Source organism: Condylura cristata, unplaced genomic scaffold, assembly GCF_000260355.1.
Source record: "Condylura cristata isolate star-nosed mole 26May11 unplaced genomic scaffold, ConCri1.0 scaffold00007, whole genome shotgun sequence".
Lineage (NCBI taxonomy): Eukaryota > Metazoa > Chordata > Mammalia > Eulipotyphla > Talpidae > Condylura > Condylura cristata.
In genome coordinates, this window is record NW_004567108.1 from 33,429,627 (window position 1) to 33,449,132 (window position 19,506).

General features: G+C 41.4%; 1 protein-coding gene across 1 annotated transcript in view; it reads left to right on the top strand.

Annotated features, from left to right (window-relative positions):
- SERINC5 (serine incorporator 5) overlaps positions 1-18,935 on the top strand; it is a 92,732-nt gene extending 73,797 nt beyond the window's left edge. Inside the window, exons 7-12 of the mRNA XM_012721874.1 lie at positions 71-166; positions 2,580-2,706; positions 8,880-8,946; positions 11,862-11,901; positions 12,562-12,706; positions 14,309-18,935. Of these exons, the coding sequence (XP_012577328.1) occupies positions 71-166; positions 2,580-2,706; positions 8,880-8,946; positions 11,862-11,901; positions 12,562-12,706; positions 14,309-14,456 (623 nt within the window). The 3' untranslated portion in view covers positions 14,457-18,935. The remainder of the gene's footprint in view (positions 1-70; positions 167-2,579; positions 2,707-8,879; positions 8,947-11,861; positions 11,902-12,561; positions 12,707-14,308) is intronic.
- Positions 18,936-19,506: the final 571 nt, after the last annotated feature.

Genomic DNA, 19,506 nt, shown 5'->3' on the forward strand with positions numbered 1-19,506 from the left:
TTATTTTATGTACTTTCTTTTCATTGAGATGTAAAACACCACCTTAAGATCTGTCACCTGTCTTCTCCAGGACAGCCGAACTCTGGGTTACTACAGTCAGGTCTCATAAGCTGCTATGTCACCTATCTCACCTTCTCGGCTCTCTCCAGCAAGCCTCTGGAAGTAGGTAAGCTGGCCCATTTATGCAAGAAGGAACATGTCACCGTTGTTTAAACATCAAGGGTGCCATAAATCAAAACAGAGGGACCCTTTCATTCAATTTAGTTGAATGAATTAGCACGGAGCATGAAAGTGAAAATTCCTCCTTTGAATCTTCCCACTGGGTAGGAAAGACAGAGTGGGCTCTTGAGCCCAATCTGCTTTTCCTGCTTTGGTTCCAAGAAGTACAGTTGTTTGCTTTATTTCGTTTTGGTTTTCAACTAGTTATTAATCTACTCTTCTCTCTTAAAGGACATTTATTTCCAAAGCTGTGAGCTTTGGAATTGGACTGCCTGGGTTTACACCCTAGTTTGGCCACTTAAGTAACTTGTGCAAAATTTACTTATCCCCTTTAAAATAAAGAATTTTAACAAGATTACTAAATTAAGAGTCTAGTTTTATAGGGTGACTTCTAAGAATTCAATTGGGTATGTGTGTATTTGTATACGTAGGTATAGTTCCTGGCATGTAGCAGATGTTATAGAAGGATTTTGTAATATAGTTAAACAATCATTATTTGAGACCTATGAAAGCTCTATTTTTGCTGTACGTGTTATTAAAATTACTGAACCTTGCCAATAAAAAAACAAACCTTTAATTTTGATTTCCAAACTCATATTTCATTATCTCTATAACTTTTGTGATAATATCTATGTATATTTATGTTAACACACAACATAGTATATATATATGTTTGGGTAAATTTGATCTTGTATAAATCAAATTAATGGTCTCTTTAGAAAATAGGTTTTTTTTTTAGTTTAGAAAGCAAATGCATGGTAGGTAATTCTTTTTAAGTTTTAGCTTATACATGTTCTGTGTACAATTCTTGTCTCTATAACAATTTATAGTAAAAGTTACATAATTGTAGACCTTACTAAGTATGTGGTCTATCTGGGATTTCACTTTTTAAAAGAAGTGTTGTCTTGACTTTACATTTATTTAAATATAGATTCATTTAAAATCTTAAAAATATGACTTTATGTATTAATCTTTGCTTTTTTAATTTAATGGGATTTGTGATGACATTATTACTCTTCCTAATGATAGGTATCACATAAAACTAAAAACAAAACTTGTTTTTAATTTCAGGAGCTGCTATTTAAATAGAAACTTTCATATTTTGGTCAGTTAAAAACATTTTTTTTCCCATTGGCCTAAGAATAAAGATTTCCTAAACCACATTTATGGTTACTGTTTCACGTGTCAGGACCAGTAATAATTTTAGCCTAACTTGAAAACACTTAGAATGTGCATGCTTATAAAATAGTTGCTAGACTGTTATTGTATGTTATTTATTTTGGACAAAGTTCGCAATCACATATAGCTTGAGTGTTTAAAAATCGAAGACTCTGTTGGACAAAAAATAAATTACCATTGCTGATAATATTTTAGAAGTCCTTGTTTCACAACCTCAAAAATGTTTTAAAATCCATAGTACCTCAGCATGTCCCCCCAACTACAAACTATCTTTTCCTCTACCTTTGTGTAGGTTATTTTATTCTCTCCAGTATCAGCAGTGCTCATAGATTACCATTTGAAACATTCAAGAGCATGTGCATGAATACCATCATATTTCTTACATCGTGAGTCAATCAATATTGAACAGTTATGTCCACCAAATTCAGTGAACAAAATGATATAAATATTGACACTATCCCCTGGTAAACAAGGCTTTTGTTTACCAGCAGTAATAAATATAATAGAATTAATGCTTACCAGAGTACTGATGAGGAAAAGCCTATCTTCAAAACAGCTATTCTGTTTATAAGAACACTCTGATTTTTTAAATAAACATTTACAGGCCTGATCAATAGAAAGAAGCAAGATGAATATCTTCCTTGAGAAATGGACCCCCGAAGGGAGCTCTCCCAGGAAAAAGAGGGGGAAAGGAAGCAAGGGGGAGAGAGTGACATTCCCCTGCACCAGCAGTAATGTGCCATCCCTCTTGGGGGCTGGGACCAGGACCCCCCCCCCCCCCCGCACTGTGTTTGCTTGTTGAGCAGCCTCAGTGCCTCTGGTGCACGTAAACATGCACCCAGCGGCCCACATAATAGCTTTGCTCAGAAACTGCCATGTTGGTGGGAAAAGAGATCTAAGCTTACCTTTCAGTGTTGTTTTGAATAGTACTGCAAAAGAGCAACTCTCTTAAGGTCTTAGAGCTGAAGAACCCTTTAGCACTAAGCTGGCATCTTGCTCTTTTTGCAAGAGGGAGCCAAGTAGGGAAGGAGTGCTTTGAGAAAGCAGCAATCTAGTCAGAGTTGAGTCGGACTGTAGAGTTCGAATTTTTCAATGCAAAGTGTTCATCATTTCCTGGAATTTTCCCGGAATGAATTTCTGTGAGTTACAACAAGCTTTTCTGAATTGCTTTTCTTTTGAAGTTCTAGATGAACGTGGGAAGAACATTACCATCTGTGTGCCTGACTTTGGTCAGGACCTGTACAGAGATAAAAACTTAGTTACTGGACTGGGAACCGCTGTCTTGTTTGGGTGCATCTTATATTCATGGTAAGTCTTAAGAGTTACTTGAGGTCATCTTTGCAGGTCATCTTTTGAAGTCTGCGAAGCCTACAGAAAAATTTATCTAAGTTTCCCAGCTGTGCAACAAAACAAATACCATCCGAGGAAGAGGGAAAATAGCTCAAGGAAAAAAGGTAATATGACAGCATAAAATTGAGGTGTTTGGCCTGCATTTGCCTTACTTGTATTTATATGAGGTAGAGAACCATATGGAGTGTTCCAGCCCTTTAAAGGGTGATTGAATGTTAATTGCTAAAGCATTTTTGGAGGGCAAGGGAGCACAAAGTGAGGAAGAGAGAGTATGTGCCAGCATATTTAGGCAACTTTCTAATCCAAGGGAAATACCACTTGTCCTGCTGTTGTGGAAAGAGTACAAAGCACCACGTACAGTTTTCTGTGCTTGGTCCAAGAAAGACAGGAAGCGTCCCTCTTTTATGCTAAAACCCACAATGCTGTTAAGATGGTGAGACACGATTAGGTTAGGCAGTATTTTAGAGACTTATGGTGGGGCTAGTTCACGTTGAAGATGTTTCTAGGACTGCTAGAGGGAGAAAAATAAAGGGTAGAAATGTTTTTTAGTCAACACAGTTCATTGATAATAAAACACAAAGTTTTCTTTTTGTGTTTCACATTTTATTTCAGCTTGTCATAGAGGTGTTACAGTCCTTTGTCAAAGTAAATAATCCTGATGGTAGTAGCCTTACATAAATCAACTGTCTTCTGAACAAGCTGGCATTTTTTCTTTCTGTGTCTAACACCTCCAATTGCTGGGTTAGGACCATCAGAAACAGGCACTCTAGAGGCGGGAGAAAGGACTTTGGTGTAGTACCTATTTGGAGTCATGCACCAAGTTACAGAACGCTTGCTCATTCAGGCGGCTGTTAGGCTGATGGCTGTGTATCCCAACTCCCCTGGACTCCCAGTCTGTCTGGGACACAGTGACAGAATCTCTTGCACCAAGGTGTCTACTTTCTGACCTTTCATTTGTATTAATTCCATTGCTGTTCATTGAATACCTGCTATCTACAAAGCAGTGGACTGGGATTCAGGTCCAAGTCAATGAGTATTTTCAGAAAAACCCACACTTGGAGTCCTGCTTGTCAGCTCTTTCTTGAGTAAGTGTTTCCTTCCTGATTCTTATTTTATTTTTGGAATTGGGGGGGAGAAATGACAGCAATACAGCTAATTCCAGGATTTTTCTCTCAGGCTCTTTTTGCAATGACATGTAAAAAACATTGAAAAATCATAGAGGAAAATAGACTACTAAACTGTGAATATGGAATATTCCATATTTAAAATAAAACAGTTATGTATACAGTTCCAGAAGGAGAGAAACCAGATTTGTTATAGTGGTGGTATTAGGGCTGATGACATTATTTTCTTTGTTCTGTTTTTTTCCTAAATATTTTGGAGGGGGGGGGGGCATGAGCTTCATTTCTTTTCTGTTGTCAGAATATCTCTGAAGAATAAAATCACATCTTTGTGGATTGCTGGATACCTAATCACACATGAGATAAAAATAGTTTACCCCACATATAAAAAAGTGGATTTGGGTTTCTATAAACCCAATGGGAAAAGTGGCCAAAATTCTACTTAGTGTGCAAGAGAATTCCACTGTTGTCCTTGAGTGAGAGATGATAAAGAAAACATCACCTCCTCCTGCATTTAGAGGCATCATCATGGAGGTTGGTGTGGTCTGCTCTGATATTCCCCAAAGATAACCATTTTCAAGCTGACAGCCGCTACTTAAAATCTGACTAAACCAGTAACAAAAATTACTGAGCATTGGTAGTTGAACTGTGTGGAAACACAGTGCCCAGTGGAAGGGAGATGTTGCTGAAACAGCAGCCTCCCTCGTGGAGATAGAGGAACCAGTGGACTCTGGGGGTGTTTGTGTAACCCAAACATGTGCGTGCTCCCCGGGGACAGGCAGTGGATCCCTCCCAGGAGGGAGTGGAATAGCAAGGTCTGGGTGAAGAGGGTTTGCTGTGATTACCAAGGCAGGGGGAGTTGGCTCTGAGAACTTAATAAGTGGACAATCTTGGAGCTTAAGGGAGGTACGTTCAGACCAAGCAGAGCCAGGTGAAAGAGGAGCATTGCTAGGAGTTGGAGATGACCCAATTAAAAATTTTCCCATTTTGACTACTGAGACGTTACATTTTCCTCCCACACACTGAAGAATGAAATGTTGTAAGATAACACAGAAAGAGGCTGGGTAGAGCTCTAAATTGAATGCAGCTGCAGGACTGTCTAGAATTCCCAACAGAAATTTTAAGATGCTGAAAGACTAGGTGTATATGTTAAGAAAAGTTGCCCATTTTCTTTCTTTCTTTTTTTTTTTTTGAAGTTATCCATGTTCAATAAAAATCCAAGATTGCCCATAGGTGACTTTTTTGGTAAGGTCATAGAAAGCTCACACACTTTGGGGGCTGTCATGATGAGCCATCCTCAGTTTCTGGTTCTCTGCCCTGAGTCTCCTCCCAAGCATTCACTGTAATGTTGTTTCACTCTTTGCTGTCTCGGCTAGGAAGAAGGACCCAACAAAACCCACTCTTCCACCTTTCTTCTAGCTTTCCCATGAAAGCTTTTCCAGAAGCACCTCCTACACCCTGTTGTATGAAGTGTCACACACAACTCAGGCCCCACACAAGAGCTCAATGCCGGCATATTCTTCTCTCCCATCCTCTGCTAGGCCTGGATTCTTGCTGTGATTACCACCTCGCCCCTGCAACTTTTCCTTCATTTCTTCCTGGGATCTCTGGATTTTGTTGACATGGTTATTCTATTGACTTCAAGTGCAAATTGTCAGACTGGACAGGATTCTGGAGTTGAGCAAGTTCAAGTCCCACATTGTATGTAAAAGGAAACTGAGGCATGGAGCCTATTGCTTTTGCTTTCCTTGACCCCAATTTCAGGAGGCTTGAGTCTCCTTTGCTGATTGTTTGGAGAGGAAGGTTCATAGTTGTTTTACTCCTCCCTGGCATGGCTTGGAGTAAGGCCTGCTCTTCACTGAGGCAGAAAGATAAGCTAGGCAGCTCCCTGGTGGTGTAATGGTTGTCTCATTACTATCCACTGTCACTTCTGTGGCAGTCTCCAGCGAGGGAGCTAACATGCGTAAGACACAGCAGACATCTCCTGTCTCACCTGCTGCTCCCCTCAACAGTGTCCTTCAGACTGTTGGCCTGTTCTGTTCCCCACTGTCTCTGGTGAATTGTCTCACCCCCTGCACTTATGGTCTACACTTCAAGTCCTGGAAGGATGATGGATGGATGATGGATGGATGGATGTTATTTAAAAAAAAAAAAGAAGGGATAGAGAAATGCACGGGATTATGGTGATGGCACAAGGGTGATTTGGTGATGGGAAACCTGTGGGGATTACAATCGGGATGGAAAAAAAAATGTACAAGATGATGTAACAATAAACTTTTGTAATAAAAAAAAAAAAGAAGGGATAAGTTTGGTGACTTATCTAACTGTATTATTAGGAAGCATTTAAGAGAGAAAATAATTGTTGATGTTTAAGCTGCTTAAGAAGTTGAATACAAAATTGGGGAAATTAAATCTTTATTAAATGTCCCAACTTGAACAGTGTTGGCCATTCACAGCAATATGTCAGACCTTGTTGGAATTAGTACAAGGTTGGCAAAATGGCATGGAAAAGAAGATTGGCTTAAAATGAGGATTACTGGCAAATCAGGGCAAAGTATCTACTCTTGCAGTGTGTTTTGGGTCAGTTTTTATTTGAGAAAAAATCGGGGGAGGGAGGAGGTGTAGTTTGTATCTTTATTTTGGGAATCCTGCCACTCCCTAACCTACCAGCTGAAATCTGCCTGACTTTGTATCTGTGGACATGTTGTGGTCTCCTCCCAGTGCTCAGGTCTGGTTTCCTTAGGGAGTTTGGAATCACCAATTACATGATACAGTGGGGGTGTCACTGAACTTTATCATGTGAAGGCGGGGATAGTGTGCCATCTCTAGGGAACTACCTTGCATATTTGCAAAGGGACAGAGTGAGATTTTATGCAACCTAGGAGAGTCTCACAGCTCCAGAAGCATCCAAAGCCAGTACAGAGGGCTGTCTGCTTTCCAAATCATTCTGCCAGTGTGGAAGAGGTTCTGGGTATGACTGTGCTTCTTGAGTGGGAGCAGGAAAGACATTTTTTTGATTGTCACAATTGCCAGACACATTGGCTTGAGGGGGGAGCAGAGAGAGTAAACATACTGCACTGCATTATGCATGGGAGGTGAAGCCTCAGTCCAACACGCAGTCTCTATCCGCCTGCCGGAAGTCCTGTTTAAGGTCACTACTTGGCCCTGGGAGGGATTGTTGATAATCAGGAACTGTCATATAACAACTTGTCTTGCACCGAATAAACTGATAGTCTTAGTAATGACTAGAATGCAGAAAATAAGATCTTCTAGTCTTTAAAGGGCAAGTAAAAACACTATTTTCTTAATAATTTTGAGAAGAGTATGTTTTGGTTAAAGGCCATGATTTGAATATTTTATGGTAGCATCTACTTGAGAAATCATACTTCACAAATGATGAACTGATTATATTTCTAGAAAGAAGAACAAAACTTCTGGTTACTGCTCTTTGATGGTGGAAGTGAAGTGGTAAAAGGAGCCAAAATCAAAGTCTTTGTTTTTCTGAAATAATTTTATCCTAAATAATCAATAACATGAAATATGGCTCTTTGGCCAAAATTAAAAGCTGCATTTCCCAGCATGGAAACTCTATACTGTACTCTATAATGTACACAAAATGTAGCTCGCTCTCAAGTACAGAGACAAGGGGTGCGTTAGTTGGGTATGCAGTCTCTGGGAAGTGTTTCTGCCAGCCCACAGGCTCCCAGTTGGGGAGTGGAGTGGACTGCTGAGCATCTTCCTGATCTCCAGCAGAAAGAGTTTGCTGCCAGCCTTGACCAGGCTCAGTGCTTGGCTCTCACTGGAGTGTCTGTGAGGAAGGTTTTGTCTTACTTGTTTGCATCTCATCCATCTCTCCTTTGCTTGGGGAAGGGGAGGAGAGTGAGCAGAGGGGCTGTTCTCCAGGTGGTTTGTCTGGTTGAAGTGAGTCTTCATTTCTGCCTCTCCCCTAGGGAGGCCGCCGCCCACCTCCACGTTGGCATGCAAGTAGGATTGGTGTTTTCCACTTCCAGCACATGGCAGCCTGCCAGTCAGTGTTTGCTAAGCAAATGGACAATTAGCTAGAACCCTAAGTATTATGTGTGTTGATCTTTATTTGAAATGTATTCTTTTGGGGCCTCCCTGGTGGCACAAAGGGTTAGTTTCAGCACTATGAAGCTATTGCAGTCACTGCAGCATGAGTTCATCCCTGCCCAGGGAGGTGACGCACATGGCGCAGTAGGCCTCTCCTGTCTCCCCCACTGCTCCCCTCAGCAGTGTATAGAACAGTCAGTCTGCCTGTTCTGCTCCCCACTTTGTCTCTGGTGATCCTGTCACCTCCCGCACCTCTGGCCTGCACCCCACTCTTGTATGCATAAATAAATCTTTTAAAATAAATAAATAAATTGTGCCCTTTTTCTTCTTCCTCAGGAAAGATAACTACGCTTTTTTCTTCCCTAAACCAAATTTTGTAGCCTGTTATTTTCTTAGGTATGGAGAAAGTGGCAGGTTACAGTGACATCTATTCTAGGTTGAATTTCCAAACAGAAACCCTTGCCCTGCTGCAGGCAGAAATAATTGACTTTTGCTATCTGTACTGTTGCCTTTTATTGGGGGTCTGGATTCTTCATTGCTTTTGTTACCTTGTACGTCAGACTAGTCAGCAATAAAGCTCAATCAGAAAATTATGGCATTTGAGGGAGAAGTGGAAAACAAGACAGTGGGCCAGTAGGCATCTTACTTCCTTACCTTCAGTCTTTTCTTCCCACATAAATGATCTACATCATCACTCAACGTAGGCATCAACTGGAGAATAACTGGCTGGCCAGTTTTGGAATTTAGGTGGGTATAAACTAGTTTACCGTACAATGTCAGAACAAATGTCAGAGCCTCTGGCTGCAGCGTTGTCCATGGAACTGTCCCCTTCCTGGGATGTGACATAACACATTAATGTGCACTGCTGACCTTTTGTTTGTTTTTTTTTTTTTTCCATCTCAATTGTAATCCCCGCGGGTCCTTTTATTTGTTTTTTAGTCTCACATCAACGACGAGATCAAGTTCTGATGCTCTGCAGGGCCGCTATGCAGCTACTGAACAGGAGGTAAGTTCGTGTCCTCTTTGTGTTCTGCCTCAGCTCAGAAGGCCCTTTTCTCAGAAAGAATATTTATGTTTATTTGCATTTTTACTAGTCCATATTCCAGGATCCTACTTTTCTCCCTGGGACAGAAGAATAAGGCCTTTTTTTTTTTTTTTTTTTTGTTACAAAAAAGAAATGTCCATGTACTGTGGATTTAAAAGTAATCAGTTGATTTCTTGACTTTCTTGAACAAAATTGGCCCCCAGATGGCGTCCTGCTGCCCACCTCCTACCAGAGGCCTGGGTGGCTTTGTCATGGGGGGCCCTCACCCCCCACCCCCACTCTTTTCCTGTTATATTAGAGCACATGTGGTTCCTTCTTAAACTTCTAGTCCATTCCTTCATCTTCCATACCTGTCTGTGGTCTCCATGCATAGCATGACCATGAGGTTATATAATAGCTGTTCTGAAGAAGAGATAGACAAGGAAGAGTGAGACAAGCCTCTCTCAGTCTATACTTGACCCTAACTACTGTATCAGTTCCATGAGGTAGATGGTTCATTGGGAAAGGAATGGTGAACTGTAGGTGCCCCCAAATCACTGTGGTCAGCAGATGCCTGTACGCCTTGCAGAATGTGTGTTACTTTCTTATTTCCTTTTGGGGTCCTTCATGGAATGTCCACCAAGGTCCAAGAAGGCCTCATCAAGGCAGTTCCAGTGGTGGCTCAACCTTACAGTGCTTGCCAGGTGCCAGCCACTGTTCTAAGCCCACCATGTGATTTCATTTAATCCTAATAAAACCCCAGTGAGAGTCTGAGCACCATTTGACAGAGGGATTCTCTGTAAAAGTTAAGTCATTTAAATCCTGCAGGTTTCAGTTTGCTGGCAGTTAAACTGCATTCTGGCTCCAGTCTGTTCCCAGCCATTGCTGCCCAAGAGCCCAGCCGCTGTGTGCAGGCCTTGCTGCTCACCCTGCTGGCATTAGGCCTCTGGCTGCTTTCTATGGGCTCTCCCTGGATGGAAGAGCCCTGGTGTCTGTCCAGATACGGGCACTTCGCTGTGCAGCTGCGTCTCTGGGGATGGTCTTTCCTGCACTTGACCTGCAGATGAATAATTATGAAGGCTTGTCAATCTGCCAGCACCACTCACCAGGTCTTTCTGTCACTTAAAAAAGAGAAAACTGTGCTAAGTTTGAATAGGATACTGCCTACTATACAGCAGAGAATGGACTCTAAAAGGCAGGTCTTTGTTCTCACCAGGACTGGGGACCACCTGCTGAGGTTGGATGATTATGGCTTCAATATCCCTATTGTGTACCCAGTGAAAGCTCAAAGAACAGCAAGTTTCTAAGTTAGACTGAGGGGAGGATGTTTTTCTTCCTCATTCCATGGCCCCAGTGTTTCCTTCTGAACTGGGGAGCATGTGGAGTGGAAGTCAGTCTGCCCTCCTTGCATCACATTTCACAGGATACACCTTGAAAGAGAGGCTTGTTTCTTACAGTAACTGAAGCTTAAAAGAAAGAAGACTCCTTAGTCTGCCATGTCTTGGGACCACTGAACGGAGTACTGAATCTTAGCTTGTCACTCAATCCAAGCTTCTATCAGGGCTTATTCCTAACTTACCAGTTTCCTTGCCATGTGGGCTCAGGGGGAACAGGGCCCTACATTTCCCAGATTGTCTTGGTACATGTTATGTTTCTTACCCTGTTTACCAGAGGCCTTCTGGATTCATTTTTCAGAAGGTGAGTTTTTAAAATTAACTGTATTGTTTTGAGTAAATAAGAAACACAACTTGAAAGGCACCAAAGTTTCTTCCCAGGGAACCACCTGTCCGTATCCCTTAGCTTTCTTGTTTCTGAGTCTGTCAACTCCACCACCATCTCTTAGAGTCTTTTTTTTTTTTTTTAGCATTTACTTATTGTGCATATAAGAGCTGGGGTATAGGCCAGAAATGTAGATGGTCAGAGGCTTCACAAGAAACAAAGTGGGGAGCAGAACAGGAGGATCAACTGAAATGCACTGCTGAGGGGAGCAGCGGGGAGACAGGAAGAAGGCTGCTGCACCATGTGGGTCACCTCCCTGGCCAGAGACTAAACTCATGCCACAGTGGCTGCTCATAGTTTATAGTGCTGAGACTTAACCTCTTGTACCAAGAGGGAGGCCCCGCTTAGAATTGTGTGAACCATGGACCTTGGAGTTTCACTCCTCCCTTATGTACCAGCTCTAAGCTGTTGTGTAAATTTGGGTCAGTTATTTAACCTGTTTGACCTCAGTTTCCTCAACTGTAAACAGGATATTAATCCCAGCTGCAGAGGTTGGAAACAGTTGAATGAAGTAGAGATTAGAACAGGGCGAGAAGTTTGTCTTATTCACTTTGTATTTCAGTCACATTCTCCAGAAGCACATGCTGAGGCAGAGTCTGATGTGTAGAGAGAGATACATACGGAAGGAAGGACAGGGATGGGGGGAGAGCTGGGCAGAGTCAAGTCAAGGCTCATACAAGCTGGACAAAGCCCCTGCTAACCCCATGCTGCTTCAGATCAGTATGCCCCTCAGAGCTGTCCCCCTGTGTCAGTGGCTGGGCCTGCCAGGAAGGGCTTGCTCTAGGGCAGGTAGGCTCTCTGCCACTGGGGTCATGCCAAGGAGGTGCTGTCTAGAGACCCTGCTCACAGCAGCCATGAGCACTGTGCACACACGTGCCTTTGAGGGGGCTTTAGGTGGCTCCCCACCGTGTCCACTTTATTTCCAGTCACCTGTACGCAGGGCTTCTGGGATGAAATGATGCTGAGGCAAACCGCCTAAAAGGATGAAGTGTGCAGTTCGGGGCCTGGGATACCTTTCCAGCAGGGAAGGTTGGCATACAGGTGCCCTCTAGAGCTTTACTGCTAGGGAGAGAGGAAGGCAGAAAGAAACCCCTGACTTTTTGGTTTTGCTTCCCCAGAAAGCTCGGTGTTGTTTTTGCTTCGGCCCTGATGGAGAAGGTAAGTGGACAACTTATATTCTGTGTGTTTCTGGGGTCCTGCAGACCTGGAGCGCACTGATCTGCATACATTTGGGACTCAGACACAATAGCTTGAATCATATGGGGAAATTTTTATTCCAGAGCTGGCTATCTGTTTATATGCTTTTCATATTCTTCTTGAAAGGTTGCTGGGCTTTGTGTTGCTGTTCTGGCAAGTGAAAATAAGTATTTTGGCTCCTATTTAAGTTAAATTACACAGTGAAATTGAGGAAAACAGAAGGGACTTGTTTTAAAGGAATGAAAATTTCTTTGGATAATACCAAGAGATCCTGACCCCTCATCTTTGGGCCATTTCTTTCCTTCAACTTTTCTCAGCTTGGGTTAACAGTGACTTGAGAGCTTTTGGGTCCTATTCACTCTCTTCTGAGCTTATAAGTTATTATTTTCTTTAAGGACACTGTTAAAATAAAGGTGATGATAGGTAATTAATCTTGTTAAAGAATGTTCTGGGGTGAGAAGGGAGGTGTTTACTTATGACAGGTGAAAACTGCCTGAGGGTATAAATGGCTTTGAGTTTTTTTTCCACTCAGCAACCCTGGCTTTGAAATCAGTGAGTGTGACTGTGGAAAGTGGGTGTGTTGCTTTCTTACCAAGGCTGTGCTGGTTTTATGGTTCACAGACACTGAAGAGCAGGAGAATGTGAAGGAGGGTCCATGGGTTATCTATGACGAGAAGAAAGGCACCGTTTACAGCTACTCCTATTTCCACTTTGTGTTCTTGTTGGCTTCTCTTTATGTGATGATGACTGTCACCAACTGGTTCAAGTGAGTGTCCCGTTTTCTTTGACATTAGAAAAACTGTGTACTATTCTAAAGTGTTGCCACACAGATCTACACTTCTAGATGGCCTGGGCTAGCTCCACCTCCTGCATTCTTCACAACCTTTACAGAAACAGTTCTGAGTTCTTCATAGTCTGTGGTCTTGTGTTTAGATCTGGGAATTGGCGGTCCCTACTGCAAGTTTAACAAAATGGGAGGTTAATGCCTTAAGGCAGATTTGAAGAGAACAGTTATGCTAATGAAGGGAATCTTAGAATTGTTATGTAATGAACTGCTCTTAAGAAAGGAAAAATATTCCTTTTTTTCTTGGTATTTTGCTCCTTTAAAAAAAAAATATTTTCAACATAAAAGTTAACATTAAAAAGCTCTAATGTAGAAATATAAAGAGTAACATTACCTCCCCGCCCCCTACCACTGCTAACAGTATATGATATCTGTCCTTGCATTCATTTTCTATGTATTAAGCCTCTGGATTTTTTTTAATGTCAGTATGATTTTGCACATTTTCCCCCTTGAGTTTTATTTTTTAACTTCACAATACATGACGGACCTACCTTCTCCTGCCACTACCTCCGGAAGAGGGAGGAGAGTACCTAGTTGTGTTGAGGATGGAAGGGCAGTGGTTTTAGAGTGACCTAAGAAGCTTCACTGAGGAAATACGTCCTCAGCATTTTGCTTCCTGCATATCCTGAAAAAAAAAGGTGGGAAGAAGCTTCAAAGCTTCTCAGTTATGCTTTTGAGAATTCCTAGGATATCTTGATAAGGGAGCTTCAGAAAGGGTAGAGGTAACTAGAATTAAAAAAGAAGAGATCATAGAAATGTTATAAATGTTACTGAAGATTAAGGATAGTGGAATCCTCTCCCATTTCTAGCAGGACTATAAAATGGTGCAGCCACTTTGGGAAGAAGTTGGATAGTTGCTCAAAATGTAAAACAGAGATATGATGTGATCCAGTAATTCCACTCCTCATTATATACCCAGGAGAAAAAAGCAGCACCAACACACATCCCAAAACTTGTACATTGATACTCATAGCAGCCTCATCTGTAATAACCAAAAAGTAAAACAGCCCAAATGTCCGTCAGCTGCTGAATGCATAAACACAATGTTTTATAGCTAAACAATGGAATGTTTCTCACAATATAAACAGATGAAATACTAATAAATCCTGTAACATAGATAAACCATCAAAAAACATTATACTAAGTGGAAAAAGTCATACGAAGCCACATGATCCATTTATATGTGATGCCCAGGATAGCAAATCCAGAGACAGAAAGATTAGTAAATGCTGATGGAGGTGGGGACTAGAGGTGGCTGGAGGGTAGAAGAAGGCGATGAAAGAGTATAGGATTTTTCTTTTGGAGGTGATGAGGAGGTTTTGAGGTCAATTACGGTGTTAGTCAAGCTTCGTAAGCCTTGAAGTGTGTACCTTAAAAAGGCGTAGATTATATCTGAATTGAATTGCTAAGGAAAAAAAAAAAGAAAGGCTGGAAGGGGTGACAGCAGGGAGACACTTGTGGAAGAGAACCTCTCCCCACCTGCCTCTTCCTGCTCTGATTCAGCTGGACCTCTTGTTTCCACAGCTATGAAAGTGCCAACATCGAAACCTTCTTCAGTGGGAGCTGGTCCATCTTCTGGGTCAAGATGGCCTCCTGCTGGGTGTGCGTGCTGCTGTACCTGTGGACTCTGCTGGCTCCCCTCTGCTGTCCCTCTCGGCAGTTCTCCGTGTGAGGACGGGAGCCATCCTCTTAGACAGCAGGCCTGCAGACTAGAAGGGACATCTTTGGAACAAGTGCCCAGAGGCCTGACTGAGCAGTGACTGGCACGTTCCCAAAAGCTGGCAGCCCCTGGCTGGCTTGGGTGGATCTGAAGAAGTTTTGTGAAACAGATCTAGTTAGCTTTTTAATTGTGAAATTTGAAAAGGAACTTCCAGTTTGTCCCAAAAGAACTGAAATTTTCAACCAAAGTAACCAACTATGAGGGATAGACAGTATATGTTGTATGAGTCTTACCCCTAAGAACTGGGATAATCGTTAGGCTAGTATGATCTTACCAAAACAAGAGTTTGGGTCAAAACTTCTTATCACAGACATAAAACTTAGCAGGGCTCTTCCAGAGGTCCCCTCGTCTTTTCTGGGTTCTGCATCTTTGTTATAATGTGAAAAAGCACAATTTGCCATCACTACCTGTGTGGTACTCACATATGATCACTACCTGACCCCGAGTTAACTGCCGTAATTATGACTTGTTATTTGTGTTGTTATGCACGTGATTATGGAACAATATCCACATTGTTTTCTTTTCCTACACCTGGAGGTCTATTGTTCTTAACTTGTTTGTACTATTAAGATTTGACTGCATCCTGTCTGTTCCCCTGTCCCACTGTCAAGGCTAACCCTCAGTTTCTCTTCCACCGTTGTGAAGCTCTGTAAACAAAAGGGCTTTTGTTTTCCAGATCTGTAATGTGACTGCACTGAAAATGCCTATTATGGGTTTTTTTGGGGGGGAGTAAATTTGAAGTGAAGCTCCCACATAGCATTGAGATAGCGCCAACCAAGCAAGGCCTGCTATACAAGTTGTGGAAGTGACCAGAAGCATCAAGAAGAGTAGGTATATGGTGAAGGTACTGAATTAAGCCATAACATTCACAGAAATTTCCAAAATACATGGTAAAGTAATGCTCCTTGGGCAGTTGCCCCAGAGGTCCGTGTCAATGTCAACATTTTCCATCAGGGAAGTTTACTCAGTGGATAGTTTATTGGAGACTCCACTGGAGACATGTGCTAATGTTGCATGCAAGATGGAAGGAATCTGCTTAACCTCCTCAGGAGAGAGGGTGTAAGAAGAAGACTTGACCTGCACTTCTTGTGTCCTGCTGTCTGAGTTGGGTAGAATTGGGTCCCACCAACGCTGGGCTCCTGTGTGCCAAAATGCTGGCACTCCTAGTTATTCTTCATTTCTACTGCTTTGCTCCCCTGGGAAAACAAATGGAGTGAATGAGTTCCTTCGGCATCACCTTGTCTGCAGTGTTTGTGATTCATTTTTAAAAGTTGCTTGTTATTTGTATGTCTGAGAACCTTGTTCTGTAAACATTATCACATTCCTTTCTAAGGCCAGAAACTCTAGTTCTGCAGCTTAAAGTTCATCTAATCACAAATTTATAGCCACCAAGAACAGTCCCTGATTGATCTAGTGTGAACAAGAGTTCTGTGAATCAGGGCAGGATGTGGGAATGTGGTTATGTGGGTAGTACCTCCCTGCCTAGAGGTTGGTGCAGTGAGGGGGACTCCGGGCAAGCCAAGGTTGGCTTCCGGAAGATCATGAGCAGAGGCAGATCAAGAGCCATGGTGGGGTCCGTAATTAATTTTATTACGTTTTCTGCCTGTTGGCATCTAGCTCAGCCTATCAGCCACCTGCGTGATTTAAGAACTGGCCTCGACAGCAGGTTAAGGTCAAGTTGACAAGACCCTGTGTTCCCTTGTTGACCTCTTTTGCCCCTACTCCTGCAGAAAGAAGCTTAGGAATACACAAAGGATAGGTCATTTCTGGTGACAGGCGTGGAGTGGCCTCTACACAGTCCATGATTGAGAGCTACCTAAGACTTAGTTTGCAGCCTTAAGTTTCTTTCTGGAGGTTGGATTCCTGATACAAGAGGAAGAGTAGTAGTCACTCTGATTTTTCTTCTTAACTGAGCTTTAGTCAAGTTTATCTAAAATGAAGGCGAGTAATGTGGGTATGCTATTGAGAACTGAGGGTCTATCAATAAGAAGTTGACTTTAATGATTATTAATTATAATAAATAATACTCAGGTGATAAGTCAATATTCATGTGTTCAAAGAACTACATTTTTTGTGCTATTATGTTTTCAGAAACTGGAACAATTGTGCCATTTGTCTTGCATTACTGTTTCAATGGGGTTTGATAGATTCACTGATAACCTTTTTTAAATAATAGATTTTTGCCTCCTACCCCTTTTTGTACATGATTTAACAAGTGCATCCCAAAGGTGCATTGCTCAAACCTGCTAGTCAGAATCCTTTAGCAATGAAAACTGATGATTTAAAAAAAAAAAAACAAAAAAACAACGGTATGTCTATTCCCTCTGCTGTTTGTTCATCCAGTGCAGAAACCTCTTTCTTTTCATTTCCATAACTGACAGCACTCTCAGTGAGGGCCATGTCCTTCCAGGAGTCTTGTCCTCTACCTGGACATGTCAGGTAGAGGACCTGATGGAAGACCACAGACTTCTGTCAGAAGTCTTCGAAAACACTACTTTGTCCTTCCTATGTATATTGGTTAGTTTGCTTTGGTTTTGTCCTCACAGTTTCTAGGGGATGGCTTAAAGGAATTGTTTACCGCCTATATTTGGAGCTCTTTTGTAGAGTTAACAGTCGGGGTACACATAAGCTGTTCAGAGGGTGAGGTTGCTGGAGCTTTGGGATCCTGGTGCCCATTAGGAATGGTTCACTGGGGTTTTCCACCTCACATTCTTATTTCCAGTTCCTCAGAGGATGCTTCATTGTGAATGAGTCCATGCAGTGCTAATTTTTCCCAGACTGTCTCCCTCTACCTTTTTAAGAGTATGTACTTACTTAATTTTGGCCAGAAGTTTACTGCCATTGGTGCTTCATGTTTTATCAGGGGGAATAATTCCAGGGCCTGCTTGAGTCTTTTTTCTCCCTTTACTGCCTTTCAAGATGGCATCCTCTTTTTGATGTGTGCTGGGCTCTTGGAAATGCCAGATGACTTACCCTACATCTAAGGGTGTGACCTGAGGCTGAGACCCTGCACATCTGGAAGAACACTGGAGTGTCCTTCATCAGGAACAGTGCATAGCCACTTGGTTTACAGAGTTCTGGAATTCTCTGTGGGATGACTTCCTTAATTTGCTAATCAAACTAACTCCCTAGGACTTTGATCTTAAGGCCACCCTGCCCTGTTTCCTGCCATTTTTAGTCACTTTGTAAAGCCCAGACATTTTAATCTAGCGTTGCATCTGGCAGAGGTGGGACCTCCCGCCACAGGGCTGGAGAGCTGTTTACACAGGTCTTTAGAACTAACAGTGGACATTCTAAAGATCTTTCTCTTTCCTCAGTAAATCATCTGCAGAAGCTCATTTTGAAAGAGAGTAATAATTGGACTTTTACCAAAGAGGTTTTTGTTTCATTTTATTTTTACAACAAAACCTTTTCAGAAGACACTTAATTGTGGAAGGACAGATTCAGAATACAAATGCCCAAATCCATTTCGTCATGAGTTTAATCATATTTGTGTGAGTAAAATAATGGAAGAATTTTTTTAGGGTAATCCTTTTGGGGTGTGGGTTCCTGGGAGAGTCTCTCAGGTAAAAGAAGCCTCGGCTGTGGTGTAATATATGTCTTGAGAGCTATTTATAAGAAATTTAAGAGCGTTGTTTTATTGTCCTTTATTAAAGACTTAAGGTTTTTTACTTTGGAAAAAAAGACTACAAAAGTTCTATAATCATACTGTTAATTTTTAAAAATTTTCTGAAATCACTAGCTATAGCCAAATTTTATGGTTAAGTTTTGCTATCTAAGAATTTGAAAATGTAAATCTACTGTTTGAATTTATAATGGTCTTGGATATATTTAGAGTTTTTGGTAACTTTTAAAATAGTTATTTTCCCCCTTTAGTCATAAAGACAACTATGGATTTATATTTGTTTTTTTAACGCTAATTTTTCTATAAAACATTGAAAGTTGACTAGTCTTTTCTTATGTAGAAAACTCAAAACTTGTTAACTCTGTACTTTAATAAAATTGAAAAGCACTTTGTTTTTTTTTTTCTCTTTTTAAAGATACGCTTATAATTAAAGTCCTCTGGGATAGTGTCTTCTGAAGATACTGTCTTCAAATGTTAAGCATCCTCAGAGTCTGTTCTGATTCTTGAAAATGAAAAAGCAATCATGATAACCCCAGCATTTTGCCTACTTTCTCTAAGTGCCTGTGACTTGCTTCTCCTTTCTTATTCTCACTGTCTTAAACCTGATAATTAGGCTAAGTCTTTAAAGAAGGCTGGCTAAGTCCAATAAGGTGTTTTATATTCTCAAGATTTGACTGTTCTATGCCTTTTGCTTTAAAGTTTAAAATTAACTTGTGATTCCCTTGATTGGGAACTGATGTAAGGAATATAACATGGACTCTTACCTATATGATTACATCTTCACTTTCCTAGTTCTTTAATTTCTTTAGTACTGCCACATAGTACTTGTTTCTTGTTTTTAGTAAAATATCTTGGGATTAAATTTTAATGCTTGTAATTTTTTTTTTATTTGAGATTAGTCACCTGACTTCTTAAATTATGTATATTATGTAACATAAATTTGTACTGCCTTGGCCATTTTTATGTGTACAGTTCAACAGTGTTTTAAGTACAATCATTTTATTATGCATCCAACCACCAGAATTCCTCTCCCCTAGCTTCAGTCTACCCAGTAAGTAGCAGTTCCTCCCCCCGCACCCCCCTCCACCCCCTTGTCTCTGTCCTCTGGCAACTACAGTCTACTTTCTGTTTTCTTCTTTCTGTGGCTCTCTGCTGCTTCTCACAGAGAGGCTGATGCTATCTGAGTCTTTGCATGATTCATCCTCTGTCTGCATGTGGGCTATGGGGTTCACCACTTTGTTGTCAATGTTATGCATAGTTCTTCGGTTATGGTATCTGGTTGCTCTGCTTTTATGTGGGAATTCAGGAAGATCCACAACTTGTGTCCACCAATACCATCACTTTCACTAAGCACTGAGGCTTTCTCTCTCTCACACA